Below are 27,553 nucleotides of genomic sequence, written 5' to 3' on the forward strand. Positions count from 1 at the left end.
TTGTTTAAATAAGAGCAATACAAAGTAATATAAAAAAAAGAATAACAAAGAAATTAATCTGAAAGTACAACCCCGATTCCAAAAAAGTTGGGACACTATGGGTTGAACAATGTGGGAACAGACATGTGGGGTTTACCTCCATATAATTTCTGGGATATTTGTTAATTATGTCTTTCTTTTCGGTCTATAATCAGTGTAACAATTTGTTTTAATTAAAGTGACATTAAATTTGCACAGGAATGAGTAAATCAACTTGAGCAGGTAGGAAAAGTCAGGCACAACAGACTCTCTCCTTCTGCAGAGGTGAAATCAACAAGATGGTGTCCAGGCCTTCCCCTCTCACATGGGAAATGATCATCATTGAGTTGAAAAAATCCAGGAAAAGTACAACTACAGAACTCGCAGCCTCTCTGAATGTGTCCCTCGTCCCGATTCATTCAGCTCTTGAGTCCATTACCACCACCATAGCCAAACACACCTCTACAATTTCAGAGATGGAAATGGCCCTCTCGACCCACTCAGATAACATCATAAGCCTGGAGCAAGAAGTAGTGAAGCAACAATCCAAGTTGACCTCGATAACGGAGGAACATGGTACTGTAGAGTAAATCATGCTCCTTACGTGCGTAGCAGACGTACATACCGGTAGCAGATGTGCGTATGAGACAGTGATTAGACGAGATACAATCAGCTTTAGAGCTGATCACGCTCCCAGCGCATGATCAGGGCATGTAATTGCAACAATGTAATGCAAAGATGTAATGTCTCCTTTTTATCTAGTAAAGAGTATATATAGATTTGAGAACAAAGGGATGGTGTGAGGGGTGTGCCGAACCCTCATCACTTATCCGTTTCTACAATAAACCTTCTTTCTCTTGCAAAAGGATGAGACTTGTGTTTTTTGTTTGTCATTTTTTCATGACAAATCTTGGCGTCCCTGGGTGGGCTGCACGACTTCTGAGTCTTCTGGGTGGCAAGCGGATCGGAGGATGCTTGTGGAGAAACAAACATCCATCCTCAAACCTCATATTCTTCAGAGAGGAGGCGGTACACCCTTTTCTGCCCAGGGGCGGGAAATGCTGTAGTCCACCATTAAATAGGTAGGAACCAATAATTCTGTTTGACTTAGAACCTCGATTCCAAAAAAGTTGGGACAAAGTACAAATTGTAAATAAAAACGGAATGCAATAATTTACAAATCTCAAAAACTGATATTGTATTCACAATAGAACATAGACAACATATCAAATGTCAAAAGTGAGACATTTTGAAATTTCATGCTAAATATTGGCTCATTTTGAAATTTCATGACAGCAACACATCTCAAAAAAGTTGGGACAGGGGCAATAAGAGGTTGGAAAAGTTAAAGGTACAAAAAAGGAACAGCTGGAGGACCAAATTGCAACTCATCTCATTCATCTCATTATCTCTAGCCGCTTTATCCTGTTCTACAGGGTCGCAGGCAAGCTGGAGCCTATCCCAGCTGACTACGGGCAAAAGGCGGGCGAAAGACCCTGGACAAGTCGCCAGGTCATCACAGGGCTGACACATAGACACAGACAACCATTCACACTCACATTCACACCTACGGTCAATTTAGAGTCACCAGTTAACCTAACTTGCATGTCTTTGGACTGTGGGGGAAACCGGAGCACCCGGAGGAAACCCACGTGGACACGGGGAGAACATGCAAACTCCACACAGAAAGGCCCTCGCCGGCCACGGGGCTCGAACCCGGACCTTCTTGCTGTGAGGTGACAGCGCTAATCAATACACCACCGTGCCGCCCCAAATTGCAACTCATTAGGTCAATTGGCAATAGGTCATTAACATGACTGTGTATATGGTAAAAAGAGCATCTTGGAGTGGCAGCGGCTCTCAGAAGTAAAGATGGGAGGAAGAGGATGTGGGTGCAATCAGTTAATTATTGATATTAAGTGATCAATCTCGTTAAATCAGTCTCATTAAATTTTGAAGGTTAATAATTAAAATGAATCAATCCCATTGAATCGTTTACTTTGACTCATTTGAATTGAATCATACCATAGAATCAGTCTCATTTGAAGTGAGTCATTCAATGAATTGTTCAATGAATCGTTTAGTGAATCATTTAGTGAATCGTTCAATGAATCATTTAGTGAATCATACCATTAATCCTGGTGCTTAATAATAAATTACCAAACAGCTAAATTATGGTATATTTCCAAATTATTACGATCACTTACCATATTACATAACATATGCACCCTTTTTGAATTCTTTGAGAAGATTGGGGACTTCAGATATTGTTGTTCACACAAATAAACAAAGTTTGTTTAATAAATGAATTTATTATACAAAGATAAAAATAATAAATCAATATATACAAGCAGTGAGGTGTGTGGGTGTGTGTGTAGGACTTGACCATGTGTTTAGCCTCGTGTAGCTAACTACACGTGGTGGAGGCCTAGCTTGTTGGTAGCTAAACAAAAGAATGTTATCTAAACAGAACAAAGGATTAGCTCTGTGTTTAGCCTTGTGTTGCTAGTGTGAGTTTGCTAAAGGCCCTATGGCCTAGCTAAAGTGTGTTTGTTAGGCCTGGTGAGGCCTACTGAGCACGTGTTGCTAAAGACAAGGGTATTAGCCGTAGCTAACTAAAAGCTAGCTTGTGGATTTCTAGCTGAGGTGTGGTTTATCAGGCCTGATGAGCACATGGTAGGCCTTGATTAGCTTTGTGTTGCTAAGCAGACAAAAGGGAAGCTGTAGCTAACCCACTAGCTCATAACCATACTGAATCCACTGAAATCTTGAGATCAAGATGTATAATAAGAGAACTATATGTTAGTAGTAAAGAAAAGCATGCACAGCCTATCTATTAAAAAAACAATTGAGAGAACATAGAACAAAATAAATCAACACGCTGCGTGTCTAACAGTGTAACAGATAAACCTGGGTTTAAATTCACACTATTTCAATAAAAGCAAATTCCTAAGACTATCCTAATTATGCCCAAATGCCAAAATCTTACTTAATCCTGCCTTTAGCAAGATATGAAGAACTATTCGCCGGTGTAGCTTCAGGCCTCGCTGTGGGAGCACGTGAGCTGCTCGTGATGGAGGCGCAGAAAACTTTCGGGTCCAGCGGAGCACTTGGGTGGTTCCCGTGGAAAGCAGAGGATTCTTGGTCCGAACCTCAGCGTTCGTGAGGAAAAGTCTCTGATCAGAATAAGATGCACTGCGCTTTTGAGTTAAAAAGGATTCAATCGCTTCTTAACTTTTAACTGCCTGGGCTGCAGTCGTGACGTCACTTCTAATACAAGTAAACCGGTTGTAACTCAGGGTGAGTTTAAAGATCGCGCGACTCTAGAGTTTACCTTTGCCAAGGGTAAGAAAATCGCGCTGAGTGATGGATCTTGCAAGAAAGAAGACGTCTTTTTGGGTGGAGAGCGCCTCTTTATACGTCCAGATTCATCGGAAGCCAGACGTGAGAGACAAAGATGGCGGAGCTTCCGCTTGGATTTATGCGTGCATGGCAGACTGACGTAGGTGATCCCGCCCATGCGGGAGTTCACATGGAAGTTGCCTGGGAATTGTAGTTCTGACACAAGATGGCGGCATGATACCTACAAGGATCACCAATCCCCCTAATTCTGCCCCAACAAATAGTGGAGCAATATCAGAAAGGAATTCGACAGTGTAAAATTGCAAAGAGTTTGAACATATCATCATCTACAGTGCATAATATCATCAAAAGATTCAGAGAATCTGGAAGAATCTGTGCGTAAGGGTCAAGGCCAGAAAACCATACTGGGTGCCCGTGATCTTCGGGCCCTTAGACGGCAGTGCATCACATACAGGCATGCTTCTGTATTGGAAATCACAAAATGGGCTCAGGAATATTTCCAGAGAACATTATTTGTGAACACAATTCACCGTGCCATCCGCCGTTGCCAGCTAAAACTCTATAGTTCAAAGAAGAAGCTGTATCTAAACATGATCCAGAAGCGCAGACGTCTTCTCTGGGCCAAGGCTCATTTAAAATGGACTTTGGCAAAGTGGAAAACTGTTCTGTGGTCAGACGAATCAAAATGTGAAGTTCTTTATGGAAATCAGGGACGCCATGTCATTCGGACTAAAGAGGAGAAGGACGACCCAAGTTGTTATCAGCGCTCAGTTCAGAAGCCTGCATCTCTGATGTTATGGGGTTGCATTAGTGCGTGTGGCATGGGCAGCTTACACATCTGGAAAGACACCATCAATGCTGAAAGGTATATCCAGGTTCTAGAGCAACATATGCTCCCATCCAGACGACGTCTCTTTCAGGGAAGACCTTGCATTTTCCAACATGACAATGCCAAACCACATACTGCATCAATTACAGCATCATGGCTGCGTAGAAGAAGGGTCCGGGTACTGAACTGGCCAGCCTGCAGTCCAGATCTTTCACCCATAGAAAACATTTGGCACATCATAAAACGGAAGATACGACAAAAAAGACCTAAGACAGTTGAGCAACTAGAATCCTACATTAGACAAGAATGGGTTAACATTCCTATCCCTAAACTTGAGCAACTTGTCTCCTCAGTCCCCAGACGTTTACCGACTGTTGTAAAGAGAAAAGGGGATGTCTCACAGTGGTAAACATGGCTTTGTCCCAACTTTTTTGAGATGTGGTGTTGTCATGAAATTTCAAATCACCTAATTTTTCTCTTTAAATGATATATTTTCTCAGTTTAAACATTTGATATGTCATCTATGTTCTATTCTGAATAAAATATGGAATTTTGAAACTTCCACATCATTGCATTCCGTTTTTATTTACAATTTGTACTTTGTCCCAACTTTTTTGGAATCGGGGTTGTAATTTAAAGTTTACAAAATTAAAGGGGCACTGAAATTAATGATCAGTGAAGTTTAATGTCTGTGTCATAGCAAAGATGTATCAGTGAGGAGTCAATGATCTAGAAACTGCGTTTCTAAGATAAGAAGTTCTGGGAACTTCGACCTCCGCGACAGCCAAGGATTAAAAGTTTCCCTTTTAGTTCTTGAGAAAAACTAAGGATTTATACAAACGGGTATATCTTATGGAACTATGGCAAGTTTGTTAAACTAATGAAAGCAAGTTGGTTAAGAGGTAATTTGGTTGAATGGCATAACTTATGACGGGTAATTGCCAACAAAAGACAGATCCGCCATTGACTCTCAGTCATTGAACAATCGCCCATGACACTTTAAATTGTTCCTACACAGATAATAAGAACACCAGACTCGTCCTATATACACTGGTGTGCTCTCTCTCTCTCTGCTTTCTTCTCACACACAATTGCAAGGTTGTGTGTGTTTGCGTGACAGAGAGAGATATCTCTTGTGTGTGTGTGTGTGTGTGTGTGTGTGTGTGTGTGAGAGAGAGATCTCGTGTGTGTGTATTTCTATTTTTAACGCAGTGTTGGTGGTGCAAGTTTTATATATCGTGAATGTAAGTTTTATTTCATTATTCTATGCATACAGTTGTAATAAGTTTCCCTCTGTAACAAAGAGTTAAGTAATTTGAAGTAAAATGGGTTTGTGCCATAACAAAGGCACCGAAGACACAACACGGCACATGATAAGGCACTCTGGTTGTTCATATGATAGTCCTAACATAACATTCATGAGAGTTAACTATGGGGAAGGCTCTCTAGCACAGTTTGATATCTGGGTAAAAGAATGTGGGTTTCCTGAAAAGGGAAGTTTTAGTATGAGGCAGTTGGAAGGATTAAAAAAGGCTTTAGACAAGAAAGAGAAGGATGAATTAGACAAAAATAAAAAAAAAGAATAAGGCATTTTTAGCTAACTGGAAAGTGTTTGGAGAGTGGCAGAGTGAGGCACATAAGAGAGAAAGACGACAGGCAGGGCCTTCATCTGTTTCTCAGTGTTTTAAGTTGCAGGCTGATCCTCACCTCAACTCTGCGCCGCCAAGACAACGACTGCCACAGCCAGATGAGAATGGCCCAACACTTCCTGTTACAACACCACCAGGAGCAGAGGGAGGAGCCCCACTCCTCACATCGCCTACACCCAGCGCACCTCCCCCACAGGCCCCAGCGTAGCGCCCACTCTACCCAAACTTGGCAGAAGTCACAGGTCTACCACCCAGATACGAGGATCGCCCCACGACACCTCATCAGAGTGAGCCATCACCACTGATGACAAGGAAATAGAGAAAAGCTAAAGAGCACGCAGCAAGCTCACATCCAGAGGATGATGGCAATGAGGCATTGAACATGCCGATGGTGGAAGTGGCAGGGACAGATGGGCCTATGCTTGTTCACTGCCCATGGACTCTGGGAGTTATCAAGGAAAGCATGACACACCTCCCTAATGTGCGTAAAGTGGGAGGAAGGAAGTTTGGGGAACAGCCGTTGATCTTTTGCAGAGAATTCAGACCAACCATACATGAACTGGGACTTATGGCCAAGATGGGCCTAGACTGGAGACTTGGTAGAGGAAAAGAGGCAGAAGAAGAGTCAACAGATCTGATTTGGTGTGTTACAACTGTGGGAAGACAGGACACTTTGCAAGAGTGTATGGTAAAGCTGACTGATGGGCAGGGGAGAGGGATGGAGAAGCAGCTGAGAACAGGAGGTAACACAACACAAAACCAATCAGGTAGTTCACATTATATAGGAACATACACCTCAGCCTAATCGCACAGACAACATTAGACAGCTACATGACCTCCAAATGCAGCAAGGTGATGAAAGATAAACTTTCTTTAAATATTCAGCTTTCCCATATACCCAGCTTCCGTGCATACCATTGACAATACAGGGAAAGAAGTTTAATTTCCTGGTAGATTCAGGAGCTACCCATTCAGTCATTAAACAGGGAGAACTGCATTTACCATTTGAACTAAGTTCTCGATCAATTTGCACAATTGAGGCAACAGGCCATTCAGTCGTAGAAAAGTTCTCAAAACGTGTCATGTCAGGATGAAGATGGACAGGAGGTGGAGCACTCATTCCTGATCTCCTCTTCCTGCCCAGTTAATTTACTAGGGTGAGATTTAATGTGCAAGTTTGGCTTGGTTCTTACATGATCCCCAGAGGGCATTACAATGATAAATACCACTTTGGCATGTGTTTTGCATAAACAAAAGCTCCCTGTTTATGTATATGAGTGGAAGATCTGTCCAGACACTTTAACTAATGTAACTCAATACCTTGTGCAGCAAGCACATGACAGAGTTGTGGCACATGATATTGACTATATGGAGCATACGGACCTTCACTGCACAGCCCACATACAAGATGGAAAGGATGCTGCATAAGAGAGAGTATGGTTTAAAGACACCTGCGAGCGAGAACGTATTCACCTTAGAGATTTATACTGGTCAAAAGAATACTGTGCATGTTCTGTTGAATTACAGCATTGCACAGACATTTGTGCCTGGATTCAATTGGAGGGCATAACCAAATTCCCTTGGTGCTGCCAAAAGGAGCTGTTTGATGTCCCATCATCCACACCCCACATTTCTTTAGCCAAACCAAAGGCAGTCCCATGGAAGGAGGTGGGACGTTGGCTTCGAGGGTGTGCGAGTAAGAAAACCTCTGATTGGGTTAGTACAATGGATCCTTCTGTATTTTATAATCCAGAAAAGGATGTCTTTAAACAATCTCTCTCTATGCTAGTAACCTGATGACTGGGTGGTGATAAAGGACTTCAGAAGGATGAAGTGGAACAAGCCCAGGTGGACGGGACCATCCCAAGTGCTGCTCACCACACAGTCAGCTGTAATGGTGGACAACAGAGCCACGTGGGTACACGCCAGCCACTGCAGAAGAGTACCTGAACCAATGGACAAGCAGCACAAGGAGGCCCTGGTACAGGAAGGAGATTAAGACAGCATTCAAGAAGCCTTTAGGGGGCCTCGTTGCACCGTGAGTGGATACTCTGCTATCAAGAGTCCCTTAGGGGGACTAACGAACACGAGCAATGACACATCGACATACACAGACACATAACAGACTGTGCATTCCAAAAACATTTTTCATTCTGTATCTAATTGTGAGCCTCATATATGGTATAAGTAATATTTGGTAGTTTGTCCAGTGACAGAGATTAATACAAGTATTACAAGAGCAGTGTCTGACACCACAGGTACTCCAGGTGGCAGACTTCTCAGCTGGAAAAATAAGATAGAAAGAGATCAAACTGTTAACTGGGTTCATGACATATTGACTGATAATACCAATCACATGGTGGTAACTGAAAAAATATACATTCTGACTACACATACACTAGCGTACAATACCTAGCTGATTTAGGTGACAGGACTAAGTGCCTTAGGCGTAGAGACTTCTATAGAAAACACCCAATACCATGTAGTTTGTTGACTGGCTATTGCCACAGACTGGACAGTAACCAGTAGGTGAACTATGTATGACTGTATTATAGATTCAGTGTTATCATTTACATGATAAAAGGGGGAATTGTTGAGCAAATTTTAGTGTCATACTGTTTTGTAATTTTCTTCTTTTCTGAGCATTGTCTCTTCAAGGACAAGCGACAGAACATTCTGCACTGAAACATGTTTATCTTATCATGCTCATTACATGCGTAGCAGATGTATGTAGCAGATGTGCGTACGAGACAGCAATTAGATGAGATCCAATCAGCTTTAGAGCTGATCACGTTCCCGGCGCATGATCAGGGCATGTAATTGCAATGATGTAATGTCTCCTTTTTATCTAGTCTCTTCGGCCGTCCATCATTTCGATGATGACTAGTTGTTAGGTGATGCAGGAACGCATGTGGGCCATGAGGCCTGCCTTTGATCGGCGCGGCCTCTGGCAACTGGGGCAGATGAAGTCTGAATTAGTTGCAATGGTATGCCATCTCTTATGAGCCCAGATGTAGTCTTTTCTTCTTTTCTCTTCCACTGCATTCTTTGCCTTCTTGATGGTGCAACACCATTTTCCTCGGTCAAGGGCCTGCCTTTTCCAGGTGAAGTCATCCACTCTGGCACTCTTCATGTGTCTTTTGAGGACATCCTTGTATCTCAGTTTCTGACCTCCACGTTTTCTCTTGCCAGTACAGGTAGTCGTCGACTTACGACCTATGCAACTAATGACCGATCGACTTTACGACCATCTGGTCATGACTGGCAAGTGTTTCCCAGCTGAGCGTACGACAGTTTCCACCCCAGCTCCTGGCAGCGCCCAGCATCCAGCCTCTCGCTGCGTACAACAGTTTCCGCCCCAGCTCCTGGTTTATGAAACGAGCAAATCCTCCCGCCAGCCCAAGTGCTGCAACAGCTGATGATGACGTAGACGACCCATAGCCAAGCACCAGTGATGCCAGCGGTCACTAAGTTTTGTATTTTGCTATGTTTTACATTATATTTTGGTATGTTTCAAACTAAAATGTTTTCTATTTTTCACACCTGTATTTCATATTTTTTGTTTTGCACATATTAAACGAATTGTACTGTAGTATGCAGTGTTTGACTTGAACCAAATAATGAACCAAGGTAATGAAATAAGAAAATGTTGATAAAATAAGACTTTTTAAGATGATTACAATATCATTTACACATCACAATATACTTACGTTCATTTAACATAGGCCGACTTACGACCAGATCAGTTTACGACCGGTCAGTCGTAACCAAATGCAGTCGTAAGTCGAAGACTACCTGTACTCAGTTCTCCATACAGGACTACTTTGGGGAGTCCGTAGTCAGGCATTCGCCATACATGACCAACCCAGCGCAGTTGAGAGGCAGTAATAAGGGCCAACACTGACAGTCTCAGCTCTCTTGAGCACTTCCACATCAGGAATCTTGTCCTGCCATTTGATGCCAAGACTCTGGTGCAGGTGTCTCAGCTGTATACTGGTCAGTTTCCGTATGTGGTGTCTGTACAGTGTCATGCACTCTGTGGAGTACAGCAATACTGGAAGTACTGCAGTATTGTGCACCTTCACTTTTGTGGATCGGCTTCTCATGGCGAGACCAGAGTCTCTTTTGGAGGGCTCCAAAGGACTTGGTTGCAGCCTGTACCCTGTGCTCAACTTCCAGATCTGAGGAGTTATTCTTCGTGACTGAGCTGCCTAAGTAAGTGAAGGATCCACAGTTCAAGGCTTCACCTTTCACAAGAATCTCACATGGATGTAGCTCATGCACTGGGGCAAGCTGGACCAAGAGCTCTCTTTTGGACACATTGATCTTCAGCCCAAAGAGGGTTGCCACTGCACTGAATCTGTCCACAATTTCCTGAAGATCACCTTGATCAGTAGCCACCAGCACAGAGTCATCAGCATAGAGCAACTCACAAATGCAGATTTCTCTTGTTTTTTTTAATCTAGTAAAGAGTTTATATAGATTTGTGAGAAGTGAGAGTAATCAATGGTCAAACTCTCCAGCCAAATGCGACACCTGCCTTCCCATATTTCACTATTATTAAGGACCGGTTGTACCGAGTGGCACAGGATACTCAAACTGGTGAACAGTTAACACAATTGTTAATCCCTAATAGCCGTAGGGACCTTGTGTTCCATGCAGCTCACTTTAATCCCATGGCTGGACAATTGGAGCAGCATAAAACACTGGCCCAAATAATGGCCCAGTTCTATTGGCCAGGGATTCGCAGAGATGTCCATTGGTGGTATGCAGCATGCCACGAATGCCAATTAGTAAATCCCGCACCTATTCCAAAAGCACCTTTGTGCCTGCTCCCTCTAATCGAGACCCCCTTCGAGAGAATTGGTATGGATCTCGTTGGGCCATTAGATTGGTCGGCATGGGGATGCCATTTTATTTTAGTCCTGGTGGACTATGCAATGTGGTATCCGGAAGCAGTGCCCCTCCACAATATCTCCACACGCAGTATTGTGGAAGAGCTCTTCTGTGTTATCTCCCGGGTCGGGATTCCAAAAGAAATCCTGATGGACCAAGGCATTACATTTATGTCACGCACACTCTGTAAGCTATATGAGTTGTTGGGGATTAAATCTATCTGCACCAGCGTCTATCACCCACAAACAGATGGTTTAGTAGAGCTGTTTAATCAGACACTTAAAAATTTAATTCGGAAATTTGTAAGTGAAGGTGCACATAACTGGGATCAACGTCTTGAGCCCCTGTTATTCGCAGTAAGAGAGGTCCCACAAGCCTCCATGGGATGTTCCCCATTTCAATTATTATATGGGCGAAAGCCTCGTGGCATTTTAGATGTGCTGTGGGAAAATTGGGAGGAGGGACCTTCACCTAGTAAGAACGAAATTCAATATGTTCTTGATCTGTGTTCAAAGCGCCACACCTTTACGCACTTAACCCAGGAGAATTTTTTGGCAGGCACAAGAATGTCAAGCCCGGCTGTACAACAGGGGCGCACACCATAGGGAGTTCATGCCAGGAGACAAAGTACTTGTGTTACTGCCCACATCTAGCTCCAAATTAGTCACCAAGTGGTAAGGGCCCTTCAAGGTCACACAGTGAATCGGGGACGTCGACTATGAGGTAAGGCGAATGGATGGGGCAGGGCTCTGCAAATATACTGTACCACCTCAACCTATTAAAACATTGGAACAAGGGGGTCCCTGTGGCATTGGCGTTGGTTGTTCCGGAGAGGGCAGAGCTGGGGCCGGAGGTAAAAACAACAAAAGCAACAACTCGAACCACTCTGGTCCCTTGTGGAGACCATCTCTCACCAGCCCAACTCACAGAGGTTGCCAAGTTGCAAGAGGAATTTTCCGATGTGTTCTTGCCCATTCCCGGCCGCACCCACCTCATAGAACCTCATAGAATGCCCCTGGGAGTGTTGGTGTGTAGCCGCCCTTACCGCTTATCCAAACACAAAAACAAGGTGGTTTGGGATGAACTCAAAGCCTTGCTCGACATGGGCATAATCGAGAAGTCCCACAGTGACTGGAGCAGCCCAGTGGTCCTGGTACCCAAGACCGATGGGTCGGTCCGGTTCTGTGTAGACTGCAGAAAAGTCAACACGGTGTCTAAATTTGACGCCTACCCAATGCCTCGCATTGATGAGTTGCTCAATTGGTTAGGTGCTGCTCGATTTTATTCAACACTGGATTTAATGAAGAGATATTGGCAGATCCCCTTGACTCCTCTATCTTGTGAACAAAATGGCCTTTTCCACACCGTTTGGGTTACAACAGCTTGTCATGCTTCCTTTTGGGTTATTTGGGGTGCCTGCTACGTTCCAGCAGCTCATGAATAAGTTCCTCCTTCCCCACGCCACCTATGCAGCAACGTACCTTGACAACATTGTGTATAGCAATGATCGACCGTGGCACCTTGAGCACCTTAGGGCCGTCCTAGAGTCGATGAGGCATGTGGGTCTCACAGCTAACCCAAAAAAGTGTGCAATTAGACACGTGGAAGTATGGTATCTGGGTTTCCACTCAGGTCACGAGCAGGTGCGTCCCCAAATTGACAAGAGAGCAGTGATTGCAGCCTGCCCAAGGGCCAAGACCAAAAAGGGGGTGAGACAATTCTTGGGGCTGGCTGGCTACTATCGTTGGTTTATACCCAATTATTCGGATGTCATCAGCCTGCTGACTCATCTCACTAAAAAGGGATCACCAGATCCGGTCCAGTGGACAGAGCAGTGCCAACAGGCTTTCACCAGGATAAAAGCTTCACTGCATGGGGGGCTACTCTTACATTCCCCTGACTTCTCTCTCCCCTTTATTTTGCAGACGGACACATCAGACAGAGGGCTAGGGGCTGTTTTGTACCAGGAGGAATAACATCCATGAAATGTATCAGTCAGGATTTAGACCTCATCATAGCACTGAGACAGCACTGGTTAAAGTAGTAAATGACCTACTGTTGGCATCTGATCAGGGCTGTGTCTCGCTGCTTGTGTTGATTGACCTTAGTGCAGCTTTTGACACCATTGATCATTCTATTCTCCTGGATAGACTAGAAAATGTTGTGGGAGTTACGGGAATGGCCCTCTCCTGGCTCAGCTCTTATTTAACTGATCGCTATCAGTATGTTGATGTAAATGGTGATTTTTCTAGATATACTGAGGTAAAGTTTGGTGTTCCACAAGGTTCTGTCTTAGGCCCACTGTTTTTTTCTTTATATATATATATTACCTCTGGGTGATATTATTCATAAGCATGGTATTAGTTTCCACTGTTATTCTGATGACACACAGTTGTATGTTTTTGCAAAGCCAGATGAGAGACACCGGTTTAATAGAATTGAGGAATGTGTAAAGGACATTAGACACTGGATGCTTATGAACATCCTTCTGCTTAACTCTGACAAGACCTGAAGTACTTGTACTCAGACCACATGCCACTAGAAGTAAGCTTTCTGATTACACAGTAACTCTGGATGTTCCAGTAGGAGCATAAATAAGCTCCAGTTAGTTCAAAATGCAACAGCAAGAGTCCTTACTAGAACTAGAAGATATGACCACATCACCCCCATCTTATCCACATTGCATTGGTTCTCAATCAAATTTTACAACAATTATAATATGATTATTAACTTACAAAGCATTGAATGGTCTCACACCACAGTATCTGAGTGAACCTCTGGTCCTTTTTGACCTGCCATGCCTACTTAAATCAAAAGGTGCTATGTTGGTACCTCATATAGTGAAGGCTACATCAGGGGGCAGAACCTTTTCTTACAAAGCCCCACAGTTATGGAACAGCCTTCCAAGTAGTGTTCGGTGTTAAAGTCTAGGCTGAAAACACATCTTTTTCGTCAAGCCTTTTGTTAATAGTTTTTTATAAGGCAAAGGATCATCTTGGAGGGTTCTTGGGAATAGAGTGTTTGGATGTTGTTGGTTAGGACTACAATTGCCATGATAACTTTAGGACTGCAGTTGTCATGAACAGTTTTGCACTCAAGTCTCCATCAATGAACAGTTTATAACTTCAACAAAATAGACTTCATGTCAAAACTATAATGAATTTCCTGGTTACACAGTTGCACTTTTGGATTATATAGGGACACAGTTATAGAACCAAGTTATTTATAAATCACGCTATCTGTTATCAGCCAGATGAAGAGGAATTCCCTTTCAAGTCTGGTTCCTCTCCAGGTTTCTTCCTCACATCATCTTAGGCAGTTTTTCCTTATCGCCATTGCCTCAGGCTTGCTCATTAGAGATAAATTCTTATGTTTAAAATTTATATTTTTCTGTAAAGCTGCTTTGTTCTGATGTCTATTCTTAAAAGCACTATACAAATAAAACTGATGATTTGCCACACTCCATTGGTTCGCAATAGGAACAGTCCCTGAACTTTTTGACTGCACTTCATATACCCCAGGGACAGACAATATACAGCAAAAGTGACTATTGTTTGGATTAGTTGAATTATTGTGTGTAATGGTTATTTTATGCAATCATTTTGGCTCATTTTTATAAAGAGTGACATAACAGGCTGATAGATAGTCTTACCTACATCCTCCTCAGAGATGTTTCTGAACAATTTCCTGTATTCATACTTCTGATTTTCTTCAATGGTTTCATATTTGTCATTGAGACAATATATGTAATGAAACGTACATGCTGTTGTCTTTTCAAGAAGTAGGTCAAGTGTGAACATCCGACCAGCTTCATCATCCCTGAAATGCAAACAGTTACTTTTCTACATTGACTTAGCAAATGCTAATGTTCTGAAGTTCTAATTTCGTGAAATGGTAACTGTGATGGTTTGTGGCATGACAGTGTATATATTTGGTACACTGTTTTACTGTGTTATTAATTCTATTTTTGTAAATGCTTCCAATTGAGAAAATATCCTGTACCTTAAATGTGCTATGTGTAAGGATTTGTAAGAATTTAAGTTTAAAATATTAAAAAAACCAAAATTATCAACAGAATGTGACAAAATAATAGCTATAATATTATGTCAAAGACATCTATGTATGGTGTTGCAGAGATATCTCCTGACTTTAGCTAACCAGCTAGCCCAGAGACAAAATGTACTGCCTGTGTTGTACCATCACATTGTACATCAAGAGGTGATAGTGAGCCACTGTAGCGCCGAGTCTGCCCTCAGTCTGTTGTCTTGCTGCCTAGTACTGTATATCCCACCCCTTGACAGGTGCCAAGATAATCAGTGTAATTCACTTCACCTGTCAGTCTTTTTAATTTTATGGCTGATCAGTCTGTACAGTTATTCTGATTGGAAAGCAGGTCTGCCTGCTGGGAGCATTGTGATTAGACAGAACAACATATAGAATAACCTTTCAAATATTTTGAGATAAGAGACTTGAATAGAGACAACAGACTTGAATATTAAAGTGAAGGTTTGCCCAATTTGAGACATTACTTTGGGGGAAAAAAAACTGTTTTCCTAATAACTACAACCATTTTGAACAATGTTGCACTGCAGGCTACAGTTAAGACCAAACTTTACATAGACAGAGACTAAAGATATTCCACCTCATTGTCATATTTGCATGTTACCACACACTTCCCATGTTAAGACAAGTAGCTTTACACAAGAGCTCATTTCAAAATAACAGTTAAGAGACATTTATTTCAGGTTTTATTAACTATTGCACATTTTCAGCACCTCAAATTTTACATACAGGTTGTTAGTATTTGGTGGTATCGTCTTTTGGTTTAACTTGAATTATGGTACCTGGATTGGTCAAGGATTAAAAAAAAAAACATTTAAATATGTTTGAACCCATGTACTTAACTGTTTGACTACTGAACTTAAAATTGCTCCTCACTTGTGCCAATATCATGGCAGAAAATGTGCTTAAGTTCAAGGTCCGTGAACTCCAGCACATAATGTACAAGCAGATTGTAATTATGTCTGAGATCCAAATAGCAACACACTTAACATAATGAATACAGCCCTATTTATTAGATATTTATTTGAATCTCTATCTTCTTCTTTATCTTTAATGTACTTTTTATGCTGCAGCATTTTGCAGCCAACAGCCAAATTGCTGCTTCATAATGCAGCTACTTTTTTGTTTATGCAAACTGATTTTAAATGTACTTTTTGGAGTGTGAATGAAATACCATGATATATGGATGCAGATTGTGTGTTAATAATAATAATAATAATAATAATAATAATAATAACAAAAACATGTAATTTATGAACCTACCTTATTGGAGTCATCTCTATTTTTTGTGCTTGGATAACAAGATACATCTTATCATTTTCAGTAGCAATTCCCTTCTGAAGAGCAGCATAAAATTTTACGTGAATGACATTTTCACTGTTATGTCCAGTCCCACTGTGAAATAAAAGATGAAGAGTTATGACTATAGAGGTCAGCTACATGTTTAGATCAATATGCTGAATGTCTGGCTCTTTTGTGAGGAATAATTTCTCACAGCATCTGTACTAGGTAAAGCAGGTTAAAAACAATTAAGAGGAAGAAAAAAAACAGCAAAAACCAACAAGCTGAAGGCAACTTGGAAGGTGCTTGGAAATTAATTAGATAGATAGATAGATAGATAGATAGATAGATAGATAGATAGATAGATAGATAGATAGATAGATAGATCAATCGATCGATCTTTATTGTCCCCTCAAGGGAAATTTGTCTTCACCAACTGTCAGACTTGGAACAGCTACAACATATAAGTACAATAAAGACATAACCAACATTGAACAGGTATAAAATGTGTACACACAGACAGAAGACATTCAGACAAAACAAGCAACAAGCATCAAGACATTGAACAGATATCAAATCAAATATCAAATCAAATATACTCACTTAGACAAGAAACCATTCAGACAGTAGACCTACAACATATATATCTGCATCAGACAGACCGTCACTATTTACCCAGTCCAGGAAAGTCCGTACAGGGTTACTGGGGGAGGCAGTTTAGTGCATGGATGACAGACGGTACAAAGCCCTTACTAAAACATGCCCGTCTCCATCTTAAAGTCCTATACCTGCGACCAGATGGGAGCAGTGTGAAAAGTGGGTAAAGAGGGTGATTGTGGTCTTTAATTATTGACACTGCGAGGCGTGTGACAGCTTTGAGGTTGAGCTCAGTAAGGTTGCGTGTGGGGTGGTGAATGATTTTGGATGCTGTGTGTGTGATTTTTGTCAGTTTGTTTCTGTTGGAGGTGGAAAGCATATTATAGAAGCAGGGTGAACAGTACAATAGAATAGGCTGGATGATGCTGGAGTACAGAAGGGACAGGAGGTGAGGGGCGACAGAGAGAGCACTGAGCTTGCGGATGACATAGAGCCTTTGTTGAGACCTCTTGTGGATGTTAGTGATGTGTTGATCAAATGTCAGCTTATTGTCTATAGTGAGTCCCAGGTACTTGAAATGGCTGACCTGTTCAACCTTCTGATTATGGATGAGAGTGGAGGGCAGAACAGTGGTGTCTGAATTGTGAAATACCATTACCTTTGTTTTTGCCACATTGAGTTCCAGAAAGTTATCTGTACACCACTGGGTAAAAAAGAGAGATGGATGATTGATAGGCCGTGACGGAATCATTGTCGCTCAGCAAACCTAGGATGGCAGTGTCGTCAGAATATTTAAAGTATGTAGTGATGGGTGAGGGGCTGATGCAGTCGTTGGTGTACCCGTAGAGGGTGTAGAGGAAAGGGCTGAGAACGCAGCCTTGCGGAGCTCCCGTGTTAGTGATGATGGTGGATGATGTCACTGTGCCTATCCTGACAGCCTGTGGTCTGTTGGTGAGGAAGTTGTGAATCCAGCGGATGAGGGGTGGTGGAATGTTGAGGTGGCAGAGTTTCTTGATCATCTGGTGGCGTTGAATGGTGTTAAAGGCTGAACTAAAGTCTACAAAGAGGATGGCTGCGAAGTTGCCCGGTAATTCCAGGTGTTGCAGGAGGGAGTGGAGAAGGCATGCAACAGCATCCTCCGTCCCCCTGCTGGCCCTGTAGGCAAACTGGTATGGGTCCAGCAGGGGGTGGACAATTGGCAGTATGGTGTGGAGGATGAGCTTTTCCAGGCATTTCATGATGATGGAGGTGAGTGCAACTGGCCGGTAGTGGTTGGGTTCACAGGGGTGTGTGTTCTTAGGTACAGGGATGATAGCTGAGGTTTTCCAGATGGTGGGTATGGTTGCTGACCTGTACGAGTCCCAGAAGATGGCATGAAGAGGGGGGGCCAGTTCTGTAGCACAGAGCTTCAGCACCCTGGCTAAGATGTTATCTGGCCCAGGTGCCTTTCCAGTCTTGCATCTGCTCAGCTGCCGCTGTACATCCTCTATTGTGAATGGGGGGTGACTGAGTGTGTCCGAGGGTAGGGCATTGAGAAGCTCCTCACATGTGACTGAGTGGTCTTGTGTGTCAACCGTGCATAGAAAGAGTTCAAGGTGGCGGCAAAGTTGGTGGGATCTATAATAGTTGAGTGAGACTGACTAGCTGATTGTCCTGTGAGCATTTTTACTTTATGGAAGGCTTGTTTGGTATTCATGGTGCTGAATTCCTGTTCTAGTTTGTCTTTGTATTCGTGCTTGGCTTTAATGATGTCCGTTTTTATTTGTCTATTTAGTAAGTTGACAGTAGCCCAGTCCTTATGTTGAAAAGCCTTATGTCTCTCTCTCAAACTGTTTTTAATGTGATGGGTGATCCAGGGTTTGGAGTTGGGAAAACGTCTGACAGTTTTTGTAGGAATGTTGCATGAGACACAGAAGTTTATGTAGTCTGTGAGCACTGTCGCCCTGTGCTCCAAATCCCCCTGGAAAATGTCCCAATCTGTGCAGCCGAGTGAGCCCTGTAATTGTGCAATTGCATCCTCCGACCAGAGGGCGGTGTGATGTATGCGTGGTTTGGTGCGCTTCAGTTCCGGTTTGTAGTGTGGCAGCAGGAAAACAACGTTGTGATCGGAGTAGCCGAGTGGTGGGTGTGCGTGGGCAATGAAAGCGTCAGCGATGTTTCCATAACACAAGTCCAGCGTGTTGTTCTTTCTGGTGGGGATGTTCACATACTGATATAAAAAGGGCATGACACAGTCCATTCTGCAGCTGTTAAAATCTCCTAGGATGAACGCCGGGGCGTCTGGATACTTAGCCATCATGTGGCTAGTACCCTCGGCTACCAGATCCGCTGCAGCTCCGGTGTTAGCACTTGGTGGGATGTAAACACAGCTGACCACGATGGTGGGGAATTCCCTCGGGAGGTAGAAGGGGCGTAGTGACAGCGACAGCATCTCTAAGTCCGGTGTACAGACTGTGTGGTGGACTTTGATGTTCGTGCACCACCGCTTGTTGACAAAGATGCAGATGCCTCCGCCTCTGTCCTTACCCAATCAGCTGGTCCTGTCAGCTCGCAAGATGGAAAAGTTGTCAAGACTGACCTCCGTGTCCGGGACATCCCCATCCAGCCAGGTCTCTGTCACGGCGATGATACATGCATCCCTGAAGGCCCGCTCCACCCGGCATTTGGCATGCAATATGTCCATCTTGTTCCAGAGGGAGCGTACATTTGCCAGTACTATGGAGGGGAGAGGGGGTCTGAAGGGTCGCCTTCTCAACCTGGTGTGTACACCTCCTCGCCTACCTCTCTTCCTCCGACGAATCTCTGGAGGGAGATCGACTGCTGGTTTCGCGTTGCAGAGGGGGGAAGAGCGTAGGTGGAGAAGCTCAGCCCGGTTGTAGGTGAGTTGTCTGTGTCCACCATCCTCTGATAGTAACGCGAAGCAGTTGTTGTTTAGGATCTGTTTTTGTTGTTGTTTGGAATCCATAGCAACAGGCATATAATCCGGAAAAAATATATCATCCAAAAAGCTTTATAGAGTGTCCTTTTCCCGGGTGTGTAGCTTAAACAATATTGGACTAAAACAATGACAATAAACGGTCAATCGACCGTACAAAAAACGATAAACAATAACAAAACACGGACGTGGTGTAGCAAGTTGACAGAGTGTCGTCGCAGCAGCGCATGCGCCGTATCAAACATCAAATTTGATGTTTCCAACTCCAGTCCAAAATCCATCTATCTATCCATTATCTGTAACTGCTTATCCTGTACAGGGTCACAGGCAAGCTGGAGTCTATCCCAGCTGACTATGGGTGAGAGGCGGGGTACACCCTGGACAAATCGCCAGTAAGTTTTTCTGATGTAAAAAAAAAAAAAAGAGACCATGATAAATAATTTCAAAACTTTTCCCACCTTTAATGTGACCTATAACCTGTACAGTTAAATTGAAAAAAAAATCTGTTAGGGGGAAAACATAAAAAAGAAAAAACATACAATAAGCTGGCTGCATAAGTGTGCACACCCTTAAACTAATACTTTGTTGAAGCACCTTTTGATTTAATTACAGCATTCAGTCTTTTTGTGTCGGAGTCTATCAGCCTGTCACATCTAGACTTGGCAATATTTGCCCACTCTTCCTTGCAAAAGCGCTCCAGATCTGTCAGACTGTGAGGGCATCGCTTGTGCGCAGTCCTCTTCAGGTCACCCCACAGACTTTCAATTGGATTTAGGTTTGGACCCTGGCTGGGTCGTTCCAAAACTTTAATTTTCTTCTGGTGAAGCCATTCTTTTGTTGAGTTCGATGTATGCTTGGGGTCATTGTCATGCTGAAAGATGAAATTCCTCTTCATCTTCAGGTTTCTAGCAGACACCTGAAGGTTTTGGGCCAAAATTGACTGGTATTTAGAACTGTTGATAATTCCCTCCACCTTGACTAAAGCCCCTGTTCCAGCTGAAGAAAAACAACCCCAAACCATGATGCTGCCACCACCATGCTTCACCGTGGGTATGGGGTTCTTTTGGTGATGTGCAGTGTTGTTTTTGCACCAAACATACCTTTTGGAATTGTTGCCAAAAAGTTCAACCTTGGTTTCATCAGACCAGAACACATTTTCCCACATGCTTTTGGGAGAGTTGATGTATTTTTTTTTTTTTTTTGCAAAATTTAGCCAGGCCTGGATGTTTTTCTTTGTAAGAAAAGGTTTCCGTTTTGTGACCCTACCCCATAGTCCAGACATATGGAGAATACGGGAGATTGTTCTCACATGTAGTACACAACCAGTACTTGCCAGAAATTCCTGCCGCTCCTTCAGTGTTGCTGTGGGCCTCTCAGCAGCCTCCCTGACCAGTTTTCGTCTTGTCTTTTCATCAATTTTGGAGGGACGTCCAGTTCTCGGTAATGTCACTGTTGTCCCATATTTTCTGCACTTCTTGATGATGGTCTTCACTGTGCTCCATGGTATATCTAATGCCGTGGAAATGTTTTTGTACCCTTCTCCTGACTGATACCTTTCAACAGTGAGATCCCTGTGATGCTTTGTAAGCTCTCTGTGAACCCTGGCTTTTGCTGGACGATGCAACTGAGTAAATGTCTGAACTTTATTTGGGGTTAATCAGAGTCATTTTAATTGATGGCAGGTGTGAACCCAAAAAGACTGACTGCTGTAATTAAATCAAAAGGTGCTTCAGCAAAGTATTAGTTTAAGGGTGTGCACACTTATGCAACCAGCTTATTGTATGTTTTTTATTTTTTTATGTTTTTTTCGCCTAACAGATTTGTTTGTTTTTCAAATGAATTGTACAGGTTATAGGTCACATTAAAGGTGGGAAAAGTTTTGAAATTATTTATCGTGGCCCCTTTTTTGGGGGTGTGCCTTTAAATTTAAATATGTAACTCTGATTGGCTCATGAAATCCCTGGGTCTAGAGAGCGTGCATATGACGTCACGAGGTCACGTGATATTCGTTATCTGTCATTTTGGAAGGCAAGGTCGCGCATAGAACTTAGACAAACCTGTTCTAATTATCAAGTGTGTGGGAGTAGATCTTTCGAGAATGGTTATATCTTGTTCAGCATTTGGTTGTACCAATAGACGGGGCCAAAAGGAGGGCCTGTCATTTTATAGATTCCCTGCAGACGAGGAGAGACGCGCAAAATGGGTGTCCGCTGTGCGAAGAGAAAACTGGAACCCCAGTTCTACCAGCCGAATTTGTAGTGAACACTTCATAGCAGGTAGGTGTAATCTTCTAATTCAATACTCCTAGTACATCTGTTAAGTTGATTTTCGGATTGAATGATAACTGCATACTTAGAAACTAGACAGTCTCTAACGTTTAAAATGGCTATGCCTAGCCCTACTACCCCGGCCTAGTCTATGACAATGTTTTATCTTTTTGGCTCATATATGCCTTTGAAAGGCCAATCCATAGTAGGGATGGCGAAAACTAAAAAAAATCTTGACCAACCACCAAGCCTCATTAGCCAGTTAAAGTCGGTTAACCTATGAGTTTAAACAGGGATGCAAACGGCGGATGCCGTTTCACGGCTGAAACGCGCAGATCCGATTTTTTTCTTTAGGGGGGCGTTGGAGTGTCTGAATAATTTCATCAGAGTAAATTCTGTATTAAAATTACTAAATAAGCGATAAAACGTCCTGCATAGTCTCTTTATGATAAACGTCTTAATGCCACTTACCCGTGAGGTTATCAAGTAGACTTCCTTCTTCGGGACCTTCCAGAGGTATAGTTGAGATATCCATCCCACAACAAAATATTTATAAGCTTCCAGGCTCTTGTAAGCTTTGAGGGCTTTGCCAGTGTAACACGATTCACGATTAATGAGAAAATTGTAAATGTCGTGGTAGGCCAGATCGGGCAAATGGTCGGCACCGCAGCTCTGAATTTCCCTGAACAAGGATTGCAGCAAGTTGTACGGCTCTGCAATCCCCAACCTGGAACACTTTTCCACGTAATGCTGCCTCACATCACCTTCAAGATGCTGAACAAACTTAGACAAGTTATCACGCGATGTAGATGGGGTATTTTCCGAATTTTCTTGGGGATTACTGCTTGGATCCATTACGCTCACGCAAGGTAACAATCCTGAAGCCGTCCAATATGGCGGAGTAAGCACGGACGGGTCACGTGACTGCACATCCTCTATTGAGGTATTTCACCCACGTGACCAAGTCATGTGATGCTGCCATTTTGGACAGCACGGCATGAATCAGTTTGAATGCGAGGAAGGCGACAAACGAAAATCATAAAAGAAAAAGGAGCGAGATGCAGAAAACACCTTCACTATCCAGCGACGTAGGGCATTTACAGGGCGAGCAGAGGGAGAGGTATTTGCAAAAATTGAGGTTAGCAGGCTTAGAGAACGACGTTTACCTGCTTCCACCAGGATTGTTCACTGACGTACGGAAGTACACGAAGCCCTCGTCATTACCTGACTTCGGCCCACATGATCTGTATACCTATGTCGTTAAAAACCCATCGCCATACACAGGTATTGATCTGAAAGCGTATAAGAGTTTGGATGCCTACAAATATTTTGTGTCAGGCTGGGTAACATGCCTACATCAGCGGGTCGTCCCTGGAGCCGGTGGTCGCCATCTTATTACAGCTAAGGTTTGTTCACATTTTCATTTACTTTCGGTCCTCAGGATAAACAAAATGTTATTAAATGTCATTGAAATAACTTCTTAGTCTGTTGAGACATGGCCCGTTATAAATTTGCTGTTACCAGACAATGACCAAGAACTGTATTATTAGGGTCGGTGTAGTTGTAGCAGTGTATTAGCAACTAGCTGTTAGCACTAGCTAATGTCAACAACATCATAGCTGGTATGTTACTGTAGCAATGTTTACGTTCAGTCATTTGGATGACTGTTAAAACCTTTCAGTCTCAAGTTTTTCCTTTACTGGATTTACTAGTTTACTGAGCTAGCGCGCTCGGGCAAGCTGGGAGCTAGTGTGCACTAGCCTGCCGGCGGCCGGCGCGCTAGCTCAGTAAACTAGTAAATCCAGTAAAGGAAAAACTTGAGACTGAAAGGTTTTAACAGTCATCCAAATGACTGAACGTAAACATTGCTACAGTAACATACCAGCTACTGTTGTTGACATTAGCTAGCTTGACGTTCAAAATGGTGGACACCGGGGCGTCACGTGACCCTGTGACGTCAGGTGAAATACCTCAATAGGCATTGGATGTTAGCCAATCAGTATAAAGCTATTTACATATTTAAATTTAAAGGCACAGCCACAAAATCAGCCTGTTTTACCTTGTCAAGTTTTCTTGCCATGCTAAAACCATGCATGAGGAAAAAAGAGCCAAGGCAGTTTAAATAACAAACAATCAAAAAACAAAAAACTTGCAAACTTTACAAAAGCATCTCAGGGAATAATATAAAGTAATTGAAAAGTGTATGGCATGTCCCCTTTAAAGGATTTGCTGCTAATGTCTTAATGCCAGAGAGCACAACATGATAAAACAGCATGAGAAAAAAGAACAAAGGCAATTTTTCAATTAAAAAATCCTTGTAAACTTTACAAACTCATTTCAGGGAATAATATAAAATAACTGAAAAGGAGTATGTCTTTAAGATCATATAAAATTCCGGTTACTTTAACGGTTGCATAGAATGGAAAACTGTATTTACTATGACATAATTGAAAAAGAAGAGTTCAGTACATGGAACTGACATAGTGTGAACCTCCTTAAAATGCAAATCATTCATATACAAGAGGCAGTAAAATAGGCCAATTACAAAATCTCAAACTGTTTCATAACAACAGATGCATTAATATTTATGCACATAAACCAGCCCATGCTTTAGCCCATGCAGTATAACTTCCACTTCCGGGACATATGCACCTACCTACCTACCACCCACCATGGGCCTGCACAGCCAAAGCATCAACAGTTCTGCAGGTATTGTGGAGAAACAATGATAATGGGACAACATTGAAAATGGCAGTCTATAAGGTGTGATCAAAAAGTTCAGAGACTGTTCCTGTTGCGAACAAATGCACAGTCATGCATGCACAGCAGGAGTAACTTTGATGAGTCAGTGTGACATGCTGTGAAAATCAGGACCTGTGTTCCACACATTTTGGTGACAACGTGCATGTGACTATCACTGAAGGATGATGAGAGGTCAGGGCTTCACTCAGTGTTTGAGAGAGGGGTAATTCCTTAGTTTATTGGTATCACAACCACAACCTGTAAGAACAGTGTCTTGCAAAAGTATTCATCCCCCTTGGTGTTTGTCCTGTTTTGTCGCATTACAAGATGGAATTAAAATAGATTTTTGGAGGATTAGCACCATATGATTTACACAACATGCCTACCACTTTAAAGGTGAAAATTGTTTGGTTTTTATTGTGACACAATAATTAAGATGAAAAAACAGAAATCTGGAGTGTGCATAGGTATTCGCCCCCTTTCATATGAAACCCCTAAATAGGAGCTGGTCCAACCAATTCACTTCATAAGTCACATAATTAGTTGATTAAGATCCACCTGTGTGCAATCAAAGTGTCACATGATCCATCACTTGATGTCTGTATAAATTAACCTGTTCTGGAGGGACCTTGACTCTGCAACACTACTAAGCAAGCAACATGAGAACCAAGGAGCCTCCAAACAGGTCAGAGACAAAGTTGTGGAGACGTATAGATCAGGGTTGGGTTATAAAAATATCCCAAACTTTGAATATCCCAAGAAGCTCCATCAAATCCATTATAGCAAAATGGAAAGAATATGGCACCACTACAAACCTGACAAGAGAAGGCCCCGCCCACCAAAACTCACAGACCAGACAAGGAGGGCATTAATCAGAGATGCAACAAAGACACCATAGAGAACACTGAAGGAGCTGCAAAGACCCACAGTGGAGATGGGAGTATCTGTCCATAGGACCACTTTAAGCCGTACACCCCACAGAGTGGGGCTTGATGGAAGAGTGACCAGAAAAAAGCCATTGCTTAAATTAAAAAAATAAGAAAAGATGTTTGCATTTTGCCCAGCAGCATGTGGCAGACTCCTCAAACACATGGAAGAAGATTCTCTGGTCAAATGAGAGAAAAATTGAACATTTTGGTCATCACGGGAAACGCCATGTGTGGTGCAAACCCATCACCCTGAGAACACCATTCCTACAGTGAAGCATGGTGGTGGCAGCATCATGCTGTGGGGATGTTTTTCATCTGCAGGGACAGGAAAGCTGGTCAGGACTGAAGGAAAGATGGATGACACTAAATACAGGGCAATTCTGGAGGAAAAACCATTTGAGTCAGCCAGAGGTTTGAGACTGGGACGAAGGTTCACGTTCCAGCAGGACAATGACCCTAAACATACTGCAAAAGATACACTGGAGTGGTGTAAAGGGGAACATCTAAATGTCTTGGAATGGCCTAATCAAAGCCCAGAGCTCAATCCAATTGGGAATCTGTGGCATAACTTGAAGGTTGCTGTACACCAATGCAACCCATCTAACTTGAAGGAGTTGGAGCAGTTTTGCCTTGAGGAATGGGCAAAAATCCCAGTGGCTAGATGTGCTAAGCTAACAGAGACAAACCCCAAGAGACTTGCAGCTGGAATTGTAGCAAAAGGTGGCTCTACAAAGTATTGACTTTGGGGGTGAATACCTATGCACACTCTAGATTTCTGTTTTTTCATCTTAATTATTGTTTGTGTCACAATAAAACAACAATTTTCACCTTTAAAGTGGTCAGCATGTTGTGTAAATCAAATGGTGCTAACCCTCCAAAAATCCATTTTAATTCCAGCTTGTAATGCAACAAAACAGGACAAACACCAAGGGGATGAATAGTTTTGCAAGCCACTATATGTACTTAAACTAAAGTGATTTCTATTTTAAAATAATGCATCATTCAAGACAAATTCTAGGGAGGCACGGTGGTGTAGTGGTTAGCGCTGTCGCCTCACAGCAAGAAGGTCCGGGTTCGAGCCCCGTGGCCGGCGAGGGCCTTTCTGTGCGGAGTTTGCATGTTGTCCGCGTGGGTTTCCTCCGGGTGCTCCGGTTTCCCCCACAGTCCAAAGACATGCAGGTTAGGTTAACTGGTGACTCTAAATTGAGCATAGGTGTGAATGTGAGTGTGAATGGTTGTCTGTGTCTATGTGTCAGCCCTGTGATGACCTGGCGACTTGTCCAGGGTGAACCCCGCCTTTTGCCCGTAGTCAGCTAGGATAGGCTCCAGCTTGCCTGCGACCCTGTAGAACAGGATAAAGCAGCTAGAGATAATGAGATGAGATGAGAAGACAAATTCTAAACTTTCATGCATGAAATTATTCTTACCTGTGTTGATGTGACGTGTATTGTTCATAGTTTGACCCTAAAAAAAAGGAAGGTTTGTGTAAAGAGCACTATGAACCTTCTATAGTCCTCTTTTGTGGTTAAACATTGTCTAGTGCTACCGAGCTCCTTACATGAATTTAAGAGTCATAAAACTGAAAAAAATGCACTTAGACCTTCAAATTTTAAAACAGTTCTCATACCTTTAACTGGAGTTTCAGACGAAACCTAGAAAAAAAAATATTGTAAGTGAGGAATGTAGCTGAGATCAATACTAAAAATTATGGAACTATCGGTAACAATTTTAAACTTTTTGCTTGATAATTAGTATAGACATTTGCATGTCATTCATATAATAATTACATACACTGAAACAAAGTAGGCTTAAGGAATATGATGATTTTATTGTCCTTATGTAAGTGTGTATAATGCAACCCCAATTCCATAAAGTTGGAACGCTGTGTAGAATATAAATAAAAAACAGAATGTGATGATTTGCAAATCATGGAAACTCTATATTTCATTAAAAATAGCACAAAGACAACATATTAAATGTTGAAA

The 27,553-nt window shown here is 42.5% G+C and overlaps 1 protein-coding gene across 7 annotated transcripts in view; it reads right to left on the reverse strand.

Moving 5' to 3' along the window:
* Positions 1 to 27,553, reverse strand: part of LOC132872736 (E3 ubiquitin-protein ligase rnf213-alpha-like) — a 281,839-nt gene that overhangs the window by 220,637 nt on the left and 33,649 nt on the right. For 5 of the 7 annotated variants that reach the window (XM_060907787.1, XM_060907785.1, XM_060907786.1 and 2 more), the window contains exons 7-10: positions 27,196 to 27,220; positions 26,996 to 27,032; positions 16,081 to 16,212; positions 14,408 to 14,574 (exon numbers count right to left, since the gene is read on the reverse strand). In XM_060907787.1, the coding sequence (XP_060763770.1) occupies positions 14,408 to 14,574; positions 16,081 to 16,212; positions 26,996 to 27,032; positions 27,196 to 27,220 (361 nt within the window). The remainder of the gene's footprint in view (positions 1 to 14,407; positions 14,575 to 16,080; positions 16,213 to 26,995; positions 27,033 to 27,195; positions 27,221 to 27,553) is intronic. The other 2 variants (XM_060907788.1, XM_060907789.1) reach the window with 2 other exon arrangements.

This window comes from Neoarius graeffei, chromosome 24, assembly GCF_027579695.1.
Source record: "Neoarius graeffei isolate fNeoGra1 chromosome 24, fNeoGra1.pri, whole genome shotgun sequence".
Classification (NCBI taxonomy): domain Eukaryota; kingdom Metazoa; phylum Chordata; class Actinopteri; order Siluriformes; family Ariidae; genus Neoarius; species Neoarius graeffei.